Here is an 11,931-nt window from a genome sequence, read left to right as displayed (position 1 = left end):
GTGGTTGGCACAACAATATTTACTCTCGCTTCACCAACTATACCAACTACTGTAGCTTTGCCCGAAACTCCATCGGCTCAGCTCACGACTATCATTACGACAAATTCTCGGTCGGCGGGATTACCCTCACCGACCACTTTCCTTACCTCTAAAATCACATCTAGTGTTACCAGCTTAACACCGAGTGAAAACTCTAAAACTACAGCTATTGTACCAAATTCTAACCCTGTTTCCTCACCTACCGGAACAGCCACGATGACCAGTTCTACTCCGACTTCCAGCAGTGTTAGCTCGAATGATAACGGAAGTGGAAGTTCAACATTAACTATCGTCCTTAGTACGGTTTTGAGCGTCGCAGGTGTGGTTTTGATTGCAGTGGCGGCTTATTTATGCACAGGGGATCGGCGGAGAAGATTACCAATGTTTAACAGAGGCATTACCCCGATCGGTGACGATGAGATAGCAACGTGGAAGTCGAATCGATCAGCAGAGAAGGTTAATAGGTATACGACTCGGCCGGTTCACTCGCAGAACGGATCGACATCAACGTCCACCAGAAGAGCCCCAAGCTTAATCCAATATCAAAACGGCGCTAGGCCGTCTCTCGAAGTAATATCACCCAGATCGTTTATCGGCGACAAGAATAGCTTTGACCTACAGCAAATTCCTGGGGCTGTGTTAGCACGGGCACCGAATGCACGATCTGGTCTGACGGACGAGGCGGTTCCCGGAGACGACCCATTCCTACCAGCCCCGAGACGATACCCATCAAGATTGCATAAACTACCGCCAAATTCGCCGGTCATGAACAGTCGGAAAGAATCGCGTAGCAACAGTTTAAGAAGTTTTTCTGAACCTTCATGGCGGGACAGTGCAGTAGAAACATCGACTCCCAGGGCCTCGAATGAAGGCTACGCACGAAGCCATCGTATCTACTCGAATTCACCACTTCCGCCGCCGCCGAGATTATCTTATGGCGAAAATGACCAATTTACGGGCTTATCACCGCCTCCGTCACGGCGGAATGAAAGCACAATCGGATTGGCTGTCGGTTGAGAATTATGATCTGCCGTCTGTTTCGACACCCAAGTTCTTCATCCCTGTAGTTTGTAGGTACATCCGAATTTTGAGGATTTACCACGGGGGGGAGGGGGGTGTATCTAGACGTACTTCGTCTGTTTCAGCCCTCGAACATGCCTTAGGGGAATTAAAAAGGACCGGCTCGACTATCCTTGCGCATCGCCGAAGAAACAACACCATCATATAATCATATACGTGGATCTTCGACGGAACAAAACTGAAAACTGAACAAAGAGAATTATGCGCTCTCATCGTTCGGGTTGCTTTTAGAGTCAGCCTCGCTTTGGAAACTGCATATTAGTTAGCCAATAGCAGGCCTCTTTACCTCACCTATCAGCTTCGCACCCCTTTTCGATGCATCAACATGATGCCATTTTTATTTATTTATCCCGATTTCTTGCCTTCGTGGCGCAACGCCGACAGCAACAATATATCTTTTTTAATTGCATTAATTTGTTTTCTTCATTAGGAGTTTTTGGAAACGTCAAGACGCGAGAAACGCGAGACACGGAGGATATACCCCAGATTTTTTTTTGTTTTACCCTGGAAAGCTTATTGATGAAGCGTTATGGCATCCCCTTAAGAGGGATTTGACAAGATATTTGACAAGATGGCATTTCTGCATTGGGCATGGGAGCAATATCTTGATGGTTTATCATTATGTCATTGAAGATATGACGACGTCGCATTATGAGAAGCTCAAGTACAGCAGGGCGACAAGGCAGAAATAGCTCCTATTGTTGCCGGGAACTCATTTAACCCACTAGGGAAATGAGCCTTTAGGGGCTTGAGCAGAGGAGGTTATAGGGGGAGTATACCTAGTGAGGGTATACCTACCAAATCCTCAATTCTCTAGTGACTTTTTAAATTCAGACTGTAGGTAAAACTACACTTGTAGTTGGCTTGAAGCCTGCTACTATTCAATTATAAAATTTAATTGAAACAAAGTAAAACATTATCCCTACCATCATGTCTAGTATGTACTACCTAGCTGGGTGATACTAAAGATTATGACGTTATAAATATCTTAGCTTCAATTGGTGGTGGTCTTTCGTCTTTACTAGCCTTAAGTTTTCGTGGTTGTGAAATTACAGTTAATGCTAGGCTCGGTTCGAATTTCCGTCCGTCCGGAATCTGCGAAATGAAACGCATGCCGAATTACAACATTGCAGAAAGGGAGGATGGGGCCGTTACGGAGCGGCCACAACTAGGGGTATCCCGGGGATCTCGTGGATCAGTGATCGCGATCATCGACACTCGTGTCTGCCACGTTTTATTACCATGTTCATCAATATTCGTGATTCATGCGTGTGATATTCGTTGTTGTGCGTAATCCTGTTTGTGACTACCGTTAACCCTGCAGCCGATCAAACATTCTTCCCCAGGGCGGGTTGCTTAAGTGGGCATGTTTTATGCGGCATATTCCGCTGCCGTTCCGCGTTGCTTTGCCTTCCGGCGGCGTGTTGGTGATTGATATTGATATCTATGTCTTATTATACGATACCATCTTACTCATTTCTTATATGGCACGTAGAGTTGCCGAATGTTGTTTTGGGTGTGCAGTTAAAATCCCGAAATATGTATGACTAAGTCTCATCATAAGCTGGTTCATTTGATAAGAAGAATGAACCTCATTGGGTTGGTCGGAAAATTCAAGTGTTTTAAGGGGGTTGGATTGAACTTATCTAATTGATAGCTTCCATTGTTAAGCCTGGAATCTTGAAGCGATCCGGTAGTTTGAGGTGTAGGTGGTGTAGATAGAGTGGTTTAAATGCTACGGTCCAAGACTTAGGCCTGCCTTAACTAATTTACCTAGTAGAGGGTATTGCTTTGATGTTATTCATGGTGTGGAATAGTTATTGAATATATAACAAAAAAAGAAAAAGGCTGTTTAAAGGTTTGTAATAAAACTAAAGTTAAGAAAACTACAAAAAAAAACTCGAAATTACAATAATGGTTAGTTAGTTAGTAGAAGGAGGAAAGAATAAAAGAAGCAACTTAGCAGTTAATTAGCAGTTAATTAGCTAAGGTTACTAAAGAATAAAGCTCTTTCCTAACTTTATTAATTTAGAAAGCTCTTTACGCGTCTGGGGCGCGTCAAAACGTGGGGCACGCGCTACTAGTCAAATAATCTTATGCATTCTACCTTCTCCATCCTTCACTTGTACAATATAATCAATTAAGTTAATCAAATCAACTAAATCAGCCACAACTTTTTATTCTACATCATTAAGTACAGACTCTACCTCTAATAGTAGCTTTTGTAATAATTAGGGACGTACTCCCGCGACAAGGCTTTTGTATCCCAATTGCACGGTTCCTCGGTGCCACTAATTTTACACTATGCCGCCCCGTAAAACTGACAATGCTCGACAGAGCAACTTATCTATGGCCCAGTTTGTCTATGATGGTTCTGATGCCGATGTCGATACTTCTTCTACTTCCCTCCGCCCTATTATTTCTGTTCCTGCGCGATCTAAGCCTGTACAGCCCCAACCTACGCCCTCGATAGAGATGGATATCCCACGACCTGCGGAGGCTGCTGCATCGCCTACGGAGAAAGACAAAGAAAGAAAAGATAGTACTTCTAAGGACAATGTAACTATCGAGGTACGAGAGGAAATATATACGAAAAAATAATTTGATCGTGTGAATTGTGACTAAGGACTCGATTTTATTATAGGATGTCACCCTTCCGAAGTCAATAATAATGCGCCTCGCCAAGGGTGTCTTGCCTCCGAATACTCAGATCCAAGCGAATGCTATCCTGGCCATGAGCAAGAGTGCTACTGTATTCATTAGCCACCTTGCCAATGCGTACGTTCCTACATAAAAACTAAAGCTTTGGGGAAGGGTTTATACCAGATATCTAACTCGGTAATAGAGCAAACGAGCATACACAAAGCTCTAACAAGAAGACTATCATGCCTGCTGATGTCTTCACCGCGCTCGATGATATCGAATTCCCTTTCTTCCGCGAAAGACTCGAGGCTGAATTCAAGAGTACGCATCAATCACTGTCTTGCTTATCTTATGCGACACAAACCACTAATAACTTATTCAAACTCTAGAGTTTAACGAGACCCAGACGACAAAACGCAATACTTATCGTAGAAAGGTAGCTGCTGCGAAGAAGGCTGAGAAGGCTGGCGTAGATCCCAATTCCTCTATGATGTCGGCTACCTCTACCGCAGCTGCGAGTCAGCCGGATTCATCAGGGCCACGCGCCCTGAAGAAACAGAAGCCCAATGCGCCTGATGACTCGGCTATGGACGTAGATATTGGTGACGAGCCACACGAACATAGCGATGCTGAGACGGAACCGGAGCCAGAACAAGAAGACGAGGAAGAGGATGAGAACGAGGGCGGCGAAGAGGAGGAAGAGGAAGAGGAAGAAGATGAGGAGGAGGAGGGGAATGACCCTGACCGCCTAGAGGACCGCGAACATCGTGATGATCACGACGACGCTCTTGATGACGGAGACAGTGACTGAAGTAACGGCGCAACCCAAAGCTACCAGAAGTGCATTTGATCACACCGAACCACGCGCGTGCTAAGAGATGTCCAATCTATCGTTAAATAGGGGAGACCACCTAGAGGACTGACCTTGGAGTGGATATCACCGCGCAGAGAACTAGGGTATACCGACTTCCCACATCGCATGTATATTAGGGTTTGAGCAGGAAAACACCAAGAAAGATTTCATGCTCTCCAGGTTCAGCACACCGGTCCCTTAACACGAGCATCAGTCACATCACGTATGCCTGCCTGCCTGCCTGCCTGCTTGCCCCTATTCTCAACTTGCAGTATAGTTCGATATTCATTACCAATCGGACGAGATAATTGATACGGGCGGTTTCTAATTCTTATTATCTAATACCGTTGTAATGATTGGCGTGAAGAAAAAAAAATTTGTTTATCCGTGATTGCATCTGCGCTTGTTGTGTTTATATTTAAGGAGTTGATGCCTTACCTGTCACCGTTGCAGCGGCGTGACTGTTACATACATACATACATTAGGTACCTACTTACCTGCTTACCTACATTATGTAGGTATATTATATATACCTTAAGTAGGTATATATGTGCTTATGTTACCTTCCCAGTGTCCATGCCAAGCGTTTTGGTTTTGTAGATATATATTTACCTTAGGTACGTAATTAAGGTATTGTATATCTTGGCATTGTCTTAAGACAGGACAGGGTAGGGTCGCTCTAGTAATGTTTAGGATGAGATGATATGAGATTAGATGATATGGTGATAATTTGTCTGCTCGAACCCTCACAGCAGTAGAAAATATGTAGGGCAGATTACTTGTGTATCCCTGTGCATATAGATAGATACTTGAGCTCATTTACCAAACCAGTTATCTGTTCTCCATGTGCATACCTACCTAGGTAGGTATGTATGTACTGGTTACCGGCACCTCTACAGTCATGGATAAGCCCCAATAGTCATCCTAGACCCGACAGCCTCGCATGGCTATAGCCACGTATGTAACACACCAATACATCGAACTAAAACCTTCCCCTCCCCTTCCCTCCCTTCCCTTTCGTAGATACTATGTACTATATGTAGATAAATAACATCATCACGCGCCATCGAAACGCCAAAACGGCTTACGCGTCCCGCACCGCGCGGTGCCCTCCGTCTCACTACGGAACGACCCACCGCCGAGGGCATTTACTCCGTAGTCCGCCCTATTTCGGGTGATACCATCGCGGACTGCTCTCCGGCCGCGGTGTCGTATAAGGTGCGAGGACGCCACCAGGAAGAAGTAAGACAGTACGAAGATGATGTTCGTACATCACACACGGAATACAAGTGCGACACAGTAAAACAATAGCCATCGATGCAATGCAATGTAATGTTCTCACGTGGGACGCCGAGGTAAGTATTACAGGGTATTAGTTTGTTGTATAACATATGTACGTAAGACTTCCAACTCGGCCAATCCTCTCCTGACTGATTGACCGACCGACCGCACCAGGCTCCCTTCGGGCAGCTGGTCTACCTAGGGTTATATAGCAACATCTTGATTAGCATAGCAGTCTGCCAAATAAGCAAGTATAGCCCCGAGGCGTCCTTAGTTAGTTCCTCATTGTACAGTCCGTAACGCCGAAAAATGCCGAAAAACAAAACCACTCTCGACTCCGTCGCTCATGCAATCGGACGTATGAATCTCAGGTCGTACAGTGGATCTCAAACATTGTTCTACCGTCGTAGTCGTATTATATATAACCCCCTTACAATAGGCCTTTCTTATCCCCTTCATCCCCTTCGTCCCCCTCATCCCCTTTATACCGTTAGATAGTCCCGCATCATCATGAAGTCTCAAGGTCCGCTGTTAGATGAGCTAGGACCAAACTCTCTTTCTAGAGTGTCAAATAGGAAAGTGCTAGGTAAGGCTGATTCGGATTCCGCTCGTGCTCGACTGACAGATTCTCTGATATGAGCCCTCCTTGCAGACTCTTGCGCTGCCTGCATGCTAGTAGGGGGAAGTAATCGGTTACTCGTGTTGAATTCCCTATCTATATACGCCGGAAATGGAACCGTAGCATTATCGCCTGATGTAGTCAGTATCATCTCGCCGAGCGGCGCGATCCCATCCTTTTTCGTTTCTGTAACTTGAATTGAAGGCAAATCTTCAGGCCCATATTCCTAATAAAAGCCATCTCCACCCGCACTTCCCCTACTTCCCGAAAAAGGATGTGGTGTACTTTGAGCCGAGTTGCTGCTGGTGTCACTTGGAGTCGGTGGCTCGACGACTTGGTTGCGGATACACATGATCCATTCGTGTTGAAGTAGTTCGACAGCGCTTGCTCTTCTTTTCGGGTCTCTGACAAAGCACTTGTTCAAGAAGTCGATTCCTTGCGCGCTCAACTGATCTATATTTGGAAGCTGCGGGGGATTACCTTGAGCAATGTTATACATAATTGCCCACTCATTATCCAGATTTGACCACGGCCGGCGGCCCGTGACCATTTCGAGAATTACGCATCCAAGCGACCACACGTCTACGGCTCCAGCGCGCCCTGGATTCTCACCCTTGATAACTTCGGGAGACATATACATGGGCGTGCCTGTCATTGACTTATTAGGTTTCGTGGCAGATAAACCGTGTACGAGAGTGCGTCCTTGTCGTGCAATAACCTTGGCAGCGCCAAAGTCGACGTATTTAATGACGCCATTGTGGTCAAGCAGGATATCTGGATGCTATTTAGTATGGGGTTGTTTGGAGGGTAATGAAGAGGAGGGGGGAACTTACTCTCTGGTTTGATGTCACGATGAGCGATGCCACTTTCATGAAGGTAAGCGAGACCTTCAAGAAGCTGCAGTGCATAAACCATGACAACTTGCTCATCCTCGATACGACCATGCTCCAATAGAGCAGCCAGCGAACCACCGGAGCAAAACTCCATAAAAATATAGACCCTGTCGCGATGCACTTCGATACCGTGGTAGGAGACTACGTTGGGATGGTTGAGAACTTCCAAAACACCCATCTCGTCTTTGATTTGTGTTGCGATTTGCGGTATCAATTTGGGGTCTTGCAGTCTGATCTCTTTAACAGCCATCAAATGACCAGTATCTAAATTCATAGCAGCGTAGACGTTACCAAACGTACCACCACCAACGAAATGTCCTTGTTGCCACCTCATCGTAACATTCGTAGCAGAGGATGACAAGTACGCCAGCGACCGATCGACTTCGTTAGAAACCTCAAGCACCCGTCCGATTCCTTGTCTTTCTTCGATATTGCGTCTCTGTATTTCGTCGATTTGAGCGAGTTGAATTAGACGTTGCTCTTGTTTATATTTGATGGCTTCCTCATCATCAAGCATACGGTTCTTGTCGAACCTCTTGAATTGTCCAATGAGAGTCTCGATACGCTCGCGCTCTAGTTGTGCGGCTTGATTAGACTTGGCACCTAGAATATCAAAATGCGAAATGAGAAGCGACATGCACCCCGATACCTTGGCGCGTAATTTTACGTATTCGTCATCGCCAAGTCCTAAAATTTGTCGACCTCTTGTCATGCCCATTGCAAACTCTAACGCAGGTACAGCCCAGCGGAAAGACTTGCGATCGGTAACTTTGCAATCATCGCATATGAAGCTAACCCAGTCCAAACTAAGCTTGGTGAGCTTTATGTTGTTCATTTGCCGCCGGTTACTGTCCAAATATAGGAGTGATCTCTGGCCGAACTCCGTAGCAAAGACGAAGCATGTCTGGATTAGATCTTGGCAGTCGAACCCCTTCGTTTGCTTTCGGATGATCTCAACACTGTCCATGAATGTGTTGGAAAGTTTGAAGCCAACCTTTCGAATTTCGAATAGTCTAGTATTGACTTTGTGGAGATTTGAGCGCGCTTCCACAATGAGATCGAGATGCATATCGATTGTTTCTAGGAAGAGTTTCCTCGCGTTCGCTAGCCGATCTTGAGATCCATCTGCGATTAGACGTATTTGGCCGAGCTTAAGATCAGGTGACTCAATATTGAGAGACTGAGGACGCCGATTGCCAAACCAATGCAATGGAGCCTCCGGACGGAGTATCAATACGTAAGGGTCCGTGGGGTCTTCTGAAATCCTCTCGTGGAAGCAAGTTCGTAGTATTAATTGAACCTCATGGTCACGACCTATGAGAGCTGGCGATGCTATAATTTGAATGCCATCTACTTCATCGACGAGGAAGTGTCCGGTGACCGAAAGTCGTTCGTACAGAGACCTCAAGCCCTCGGCGCCAAGGGCAATACTCATGTCTGACGCGTTCTCATAATGTTCGCTCAACATCCGCGAGAACCGCTGTAACATTCTCTGTCTAACCCGTACTGTATCCAACATTTGCGTGTATCTCTTGCTCATATCGTCTGGGCTCTCCTTAGGCTTTCTCTGAAGCTCACGCTCAAATGTTTGACTTAGGCGGTTTAGAGCTTTGTATGTGAGGTTACTAAATTGCTCGGCGACTTCTATGTCACCTCCAACAAGGTGCTGACCAATTTCATTAGCGAAATCCCATTCTTGGAACAGGACTTCGGCCTCCTTAAAGGTGTTCTTATTTCTACTAAGCTTCCAGTTCAACATCTTGAAGTAATATTTTAGGGCATCGAGTACAACCTGATCAAATGATTCATCAATACATGGCGGTAGGTTCCATCCGGGCTGGGGCTGAGACACCATGAGATTCTCCTGCTTGATACGGATTGCAAGCTTTAGTAAGATCTCAAATTGCGATATCATCTGGTCTTGAAGAATAGGGGTTTGCTGTGTGGTCTCTTTCATTTTCCTGGCATAGGCTACTCTGACCTTGATAATCTCCTCGATCAACCGCGAGGGAAAGCTGATAAGGGTAAGTAGCTCCTCGATATAAGGAGGGAGGTGTCGTTTATGGAAGGCCGCAGAGTTCATAATGAGGGTTTCTTTAGCCTTGGCAATAGTGGTTGAGATCGGCGTCAGCATGCTCCTTCGGATGAGCGACTTCGTCTTTAGAGCGTGTTCCTGCGTTGCGGTCTCGTCATCTTCGTGCAACGACCTTAGGCCGTCCTCTTTCAAAAGACGGTCTAGAAATGAAGTTTCGTCGCTCAAACCATTGGTACTCGGCGACCTCTGCTTCGTCCTCTGGAAATCGAGGTCCTCATTACCTACCCATTTCTTGAGAATTGATAATTCGGTATTGATCATTTCATTGGTATTATACCAAGACATGACAACATCGTAGACTTCCTGAAACGACTGAGACGTGACTTGCTGGTGCGCGATCCCCATCGATTGCCACGAGGGATATAGACCCTCACACTTTTCTATCTTCTTAACGATGTCTCGGACCTGCTCGATGGCAGGTTTACCAGCAGCAGTCTCACCTTGTACTTCGAACCGAGTGATCTCGTCAATAGTTCGGTCAAGGTTCCCTCGTGCCTCTTCGATTATTCTCCGCTGGACAGCAAGGGACCGGCCTGTCATCTTTGACCTGATTCCGAGCCACAATTCACTCTTGTAGGTAGACTTTCCACCTGATAACTCAGAAGTACCAATAAGCCGCTTTTTCTCTTGTTTTACAACATCACCGGTCAAAACTGCTGCTAACATGCCGTGCCACTCTAGCCGCTCGCGGTTCACTGGATCCTTGATATCATCTTCGGTAGGCTGCGTGTCGTCGATCAAATTCTGGAACATTATAGTCTCGTCGTTAGGGAAGCGGTCATCGAAGACACCTTCCGAAGAGGGAGTCTCGCCCTCAGACTCTTCATCAGAATAGTCGACGCTAGGGGTGTAAGGATCAAAATATCCATTAGGAGTACGGTCTTGGCGCATCATGCGCAGATAGGCGGGCTCTTGATCGCGGAACTTGTCGGCAGGATCTCGTCGGCGTGATCCAGACCGTGTAGAAGTAGAGATGAAGCCGGGTTGTAAGGGAGGTCCTCTTTGGGGAGCATAAGTACTGGAGGGAGTGCGCGTCACATGGGGTCTTTGTTGTTGTTGTTGCTGTTGTCGGTTACCGACACCATTCGCGACATTATTAGCGCTCACTTCGGCCGCAGAACCTCGTGGTCTCCCGACATTGTTGGCAACCGAATTCGGGGCCAGCGATGCCATAGAACTCGTAATACTGCCATCTCCGTATGGGGCAAGAGACCCCAATTCGTCCTGGCGCTCGTGCTCGTGCAGATCGGGTGTATAATCTTCGGATGAGCCCGAGCCGTCGGAATCGGTGGAAATGGCGACAGGCCGTTGAGATTTAGACTTGTCTTGTGCCAGATCGACTTCGCTCTGAGAGAATCGAACGGCGCGTGGCGATGTTTCGGCGGACATATCGAGAATTGACGAATGCCACTCGCTGGAACCAAATCCAGAAGCACAAAGGTTTAGTCAGTTTGTCATCCGGAGATATTGGCACTGGGAGCCAAGGGAGATTAGAGGATTAGAGGTTTAGAATATGGGAAATGTATGTATTAAAAAGCGACAATAGGGTTGTAATTTGGTTTAGTCGCAGTTCAAAAACAAGACGCCAAGCAAGTCAGCTGGCAGCTATTCACGATAGACCAGGCCGGGGTCATCCATGAGGGAAAAACCCGAAAAAACCCTTGAAATTGCAAGTGGACGAAAGTGGACAAAAAACTTCTTGACTCGGGCGCTGCAGGTTCCCACTCAGTCGGGCACCTTTTAGTCGACTCTACTGATTTATTCGAAGAGTACCAAATTGATCGATCCGATGAGATGACGAAAACCAACTTTCATACAATGGGGTATTTTAGGACTAATTACTTGAAGATCAAAGTGTAGATCAAAAGTGAAGATCAAATATTAAATATTCCGAGCCTTGGAAGTAAATGGGGTTTTAGCTGCAAGATGGCGACAATGGCATCAATCGACATGTACGTATACGTAGATAGAAGTAGGTGATCAATGTAAGGTAAGGTCAGAGGAATCAGGATAATCGGTAATAATAAGTTATAATAACTCTGCCGATTCAGAAACCTGCATAAGCGACTTTTCGATACTCGAGACTAAAAAAGATGTAGCATGGAAAATGGAAAGTTGGAGTTGATTGGTTGGGCGGCGAGGGAACAACGGCGTATGGAACTTATCAGGCAGCTAACCAGAAGTAAACTACAGGTAGCTACAGGTAACTATAGGTAACACAAGCTTTGTTAGAGCCTTGGAGCTAGAGCTCCGCTGCCGTGTTACAGTAAAAGTTCAGCGGACGCGCACATTATTACATATTATTCTTACTCATTTGTAAAGAGAGAGCAATGTCTAATACGTGTCTAGTGGCAGTTTCAGAGTGTGGAAGTACAACGCCACGATTCTACTGTTATGGAAAATGATCTCCGAATTTAATATTGTTAGA

The 11,931-nt window shown here is 46.0% G+C and overlaps 3 protein-coding genes across 3 annotated transcripts; 2 read left to right on the top strand and 1 right to left on the bottom strand.

Moving 5' to 3' along the window:
- Positions 1-255: 255 nt before the first annotated feature.
- On the top strand, positions 256-1,056 carry GL218_08772 (uncharacterized protein; the record flags this gene model as incomplete). The annotated part of the gene is made up of 1 exon (XM_033585580.1): positions 256-1,056. The coding sequence occupies one exon, from the start codon at positions 256-258 to the stop codon at positions 1,054-1,056; it is 801 nt and encodes a 266-aa protein (XP_033440302.1).
- Positions 1,057-3,423: 2,367 nt separating this feature from the next.
- Positions 3,424-4,573, top strand: GL218_08771 (DNA polymerase epsilon subunit D; the record flags this gene model as incomplete). The annotated part of the gene is made up of 4 exons (XM_033585579.1): positions 3,424-3,690; positions 3,764-3,897; positions 3,965-4,083; positions 4,152-4,573. The coding sequence occupies 4 exons, from the start codon at positions 3,424-3,426 to the stop codon at positions 4,571-4,573; spliced, it is 942 nt and encodes a 313-aa protein (XP_033440305.1).
- Positions 4,574-6,741: 2,168 nt separating this feature from the next.
- GL218_08770 (MAP kinase kinase kinase wis4) lies at positions 6,742-10,892 on the bottom strand (the record flags this gene model as incomplete). The annotated part of the gene is made up of 2 exons (XM_033585578.1): positions 6,742-7,289; positions 7,349-10,892. 2 exons carry the CDS (start codon positions 10,890-10,892, stop codon positions 6,742-6,744), a joined length of 4,092 nt encoding a protein of 1,363 aa, XP_033440304.1.
- Between the last annotated feature and the right edge of the window lie 1,039 nt (positions 10,893-11,931).

Source organism: Daldinia childiae (genome assembly GCF_008694065.1).
Source record: "Daldinia childiae strain JS-1345 chromosome Unknown Scaffold14, whole genome shotgun sequence".
Classification (NCBI taxonomy): domain Eukaryota; kingdom Fungi; phylum Ascomycota; class Sordariomycetes; order Xylariales; family Hypoxylaceae; genus Daldinia; species Daldinia childiae.
Note: the sequence above shows the minus strand (reverse complement) of the source record. Positions and strands in the feature narration are given on the sequence as shown.